Source organism: Leiobunum rupestre, chromosome 2 (assembly GCF_980474605.1).
Source record: "Leiobunum rupestre chromosome 2, qqLeiRupe1.1.hap1, whole genome shotgun sequence".
Lineage (NCBI taxonomy): Eukaryota > Metazoa > Arthropoda > Arachnida > Opiliones > Sclerosomatidae > Leiobunum > Leiobunum rupestre.
In genome coordinates, this window is record NC_143385.1 from 28,104,416 (window position 1) to 28,107,307 (window position 2,892).

General features: G+C 32.0%; 1 protein-coding gene across 1 annotated transcript; it reads right to left on the minus strand.

The window, feature by feature from the left end:
• Positions 1-206: 206 nt before the first annotated feature.
• On the minus strand, positions 207-2,276 carry LOC149957259 (uncharacterized). Its single transcript, XM_090166933.1, has 3 exons — positions 2,255-2,276; positions 1,295-1,497; positions 207-307 (listed from the first exon to the last, which is right to left on the minus strand). Coding segments are annotated over exons 1-3 (306 nt in total). The 5' UTR covers positions 2,257-2,276.
• Positions 2,277-2,892: the final 616 nt, after the last annotated feature.

Genomic DNA, 2,892 nt, shown 5'->3' on the forward strand with positions numbered 1-2,892 from the left:
ACGCTTGTAGATCCTTATAGTACACTAGTTACACACACACGAAGTACTATGTTCCAAATGTGATCTCTTGGTGTATAGTGATCCGATTTTGTTGCGCACTTTACTGTGCTTTTAGTGATTTACTAGTGAACGTTTTTTTTGCAGTGTATAAGGGTATTTTGGTTTAAATATTTTTATAGATTATTGGAGAATAAATAAATTAGTCTTTAGTTGAGTTTGCAGAATAAACGTTGTCTTCTTTGATATCCAAAAATTATTCGCGAAGATGCTGCTATGTTATCCTTTTTTGGGTTCAATGAACGGTGATCTTTAAAAAGGAAAACATTAATGATTAGAATTAAAAAATGTTTTAATAGTACACCCACAGTAAGACAAAACAGTGGTGGTTAATAGAAAGCTTCTTAGCACCGCGCAATTAAAAACAGTTTACGTTTGCAATAGTTTTGTTTTAAAATACCTTTGGCAAGTCTCCTAATTAACGTCTTTCGGCGTTAAGAAGCCAGAAAAAAACTAGGAATTCTCCCCCAAAGTTTGACGTTAGAAATAACTCAATCGATAATCAAACCTGCCAAATTAGTTTTTTACTGAATAATCTTTAGAGTAAATTAATAGATAAATTTTAATGGTAGATTGTCATAACTGCATAATTATATTACTTAAAAGCCTCAGTTTCCTTTCTTCTGTGTTTTAAATTTTTGTTGAGAAATATTTCTTTAATGTACATTTACACTTGATGAACTTCAGAATCAAATAGTGATTTTTCTCTTGTCTTTAGAGTGAGCATGTGGAGGTGTGGAAATGGCGCGTAATTAATTTTTATGAAATTGAGAAGTTTATCCCAAAGTTAACTTATAATGTAAATTATTCTACATTCAACTCCTAGCTATCAGTATATGTTTTCACTTACTAAAAACATTGGAATATCATTTTTCATTAATGAAACAACATTTTACACTGACGGCTTAGCTGAAAAAATGGTTTGACCTATCACGGGCTTTGGGTTTTCTAGTTGAAAGACGGTTTTCCGCTCAAGGTTTTCGGAAAACCTTTTCTTTCTTTTTATTTGAAATATAAATAAATATGTTTAGTAACGATAAGATTATCGTTTTAATTACACCGTAGTGCGCTTGTAGCAGGATTTCCTTTATTTTCAATTTCCACTTCACAGGAATATCAACAGATGATGCTTCTGTCTTTTTACTATCTGATAAATTAATTGTCTTTTATTCAACAAGCTTCATCTCCTAAATTGCATTAACTCGTCTACACAATCTTTATTAAAAAAATTATTTACGTAATATTTCCCAGCAAATAATCAATGTTGTTAGAAACAAAAAGGCCAAATGAACGTAGAATATTCTGACTAGATGTTTAACGTTAATGAGAGTCAACTGCATGGTTCCACCCGGTGAGTGAAGTTTCTCTTGGACAGTGTAGTTCCTCATCAACTCCTTCTCCCATTTGTTCAGAATGCCAAAAGCACGGAAACGATTTATCCTGTCATGAATACAACAACCGCACATCCACACCATCAGTGATATGTTTACAGTAAGATTGTGTTAACATTTCTACTGTTAGCCGAAATAAACTTAGTGTAACAAGTAGATGACTTGGGCCTAGGGTGGTGCCCAGGGTATAAGCTTAAGTGATTATTATTATTGTGTTCTATTCTTCAAAATTCTAATTTTTATTCTACCAGGCTGTTTCATCGCGGACCTCATAAATCATAGTGAAACTAAATAAACTGTAAACTACAGAGATGTTGTTCCCAGGTAGTGATGCACGTGGAAGAGTCGTCGTCATTCATTGTTTCGCAGCAGCTGAGACTTACTTTGTGCTTCCAACAATTACTAATGTCAATCACAAAAGCAAATGATATATTATTATATCGAAAACGTAATATTTATAAAGGTATTTATTTTAAAATCGGAAACAAACACGTTTAGCTCGTTATTTCCACCTTTAAACTAACCTGTAGTTGGGAATTTCTTAACAAATATTTTTTGTGTCATACTTTTATCGGTTAAGCTGCTCATGTCATTTTCTAGGACGAAATAGTCTGGTAAAATTTAAAACCAATTGCTTTGCAATCGGTAGACCAAAGTGGTTCTTAATCTACGGTCAATCATCGCAGCCCACATTCTATCGGCACCATGTTATGATCAAAGAGAGAAGTTGAAATTTAAAACTATTTGTTTTCATAAATACCCTTATGTCAAAAAAACATTAAAATTAAATTAAGGATATATCGTACATGATATTGAAAATGTCAATGTTTCTGAAATATTTGTTGAAGGCGATAACCGTCAATTTTGGAAAAAGGGGTTCTGGAACTATTCTAATTTTGCCCAATAGATTCCTCCGAAGAATGAGAAGTTTGAATTTCTTGGCCATCATCGGGTATGCCATTCCTTCATCCACGATGCATCTAAAGACATCTTCTGTTTTCGGATCGTGATAGCGAAAGGTTTTTCTTGCGCCAATGGAGAATATGTCCGTATTCTGCAAAATCAAAATTTTAAACTCTTCAACATGCAGACTTTCTATCAGTCAATTTTAAAGCATCAGTGTTAAACAGATTAACAAGTGACCAAACTATGCGGCTAATTTAATTTTTAGTATTTTTTAAACCAAAACGGTTTAAAAAGCTTTCGATTTGCTGCTTACGTGATACGAAAATAATAACACGAAAAAATAAATATTTAAGAGTTCCAAACCATTAGGTTAAAAATATCATATTTACTAAATGTAAGTTTTTAAATCTAGAACTGGTAACTTTGTTATAACCATCATTAGAAATGTAGATATTATTTTGTAATTCTTAAAATATAAAAGCAAAAGCTATATATCTGATTATAATTAAAAACTGATCTAAATGGGGTTGGTACATTT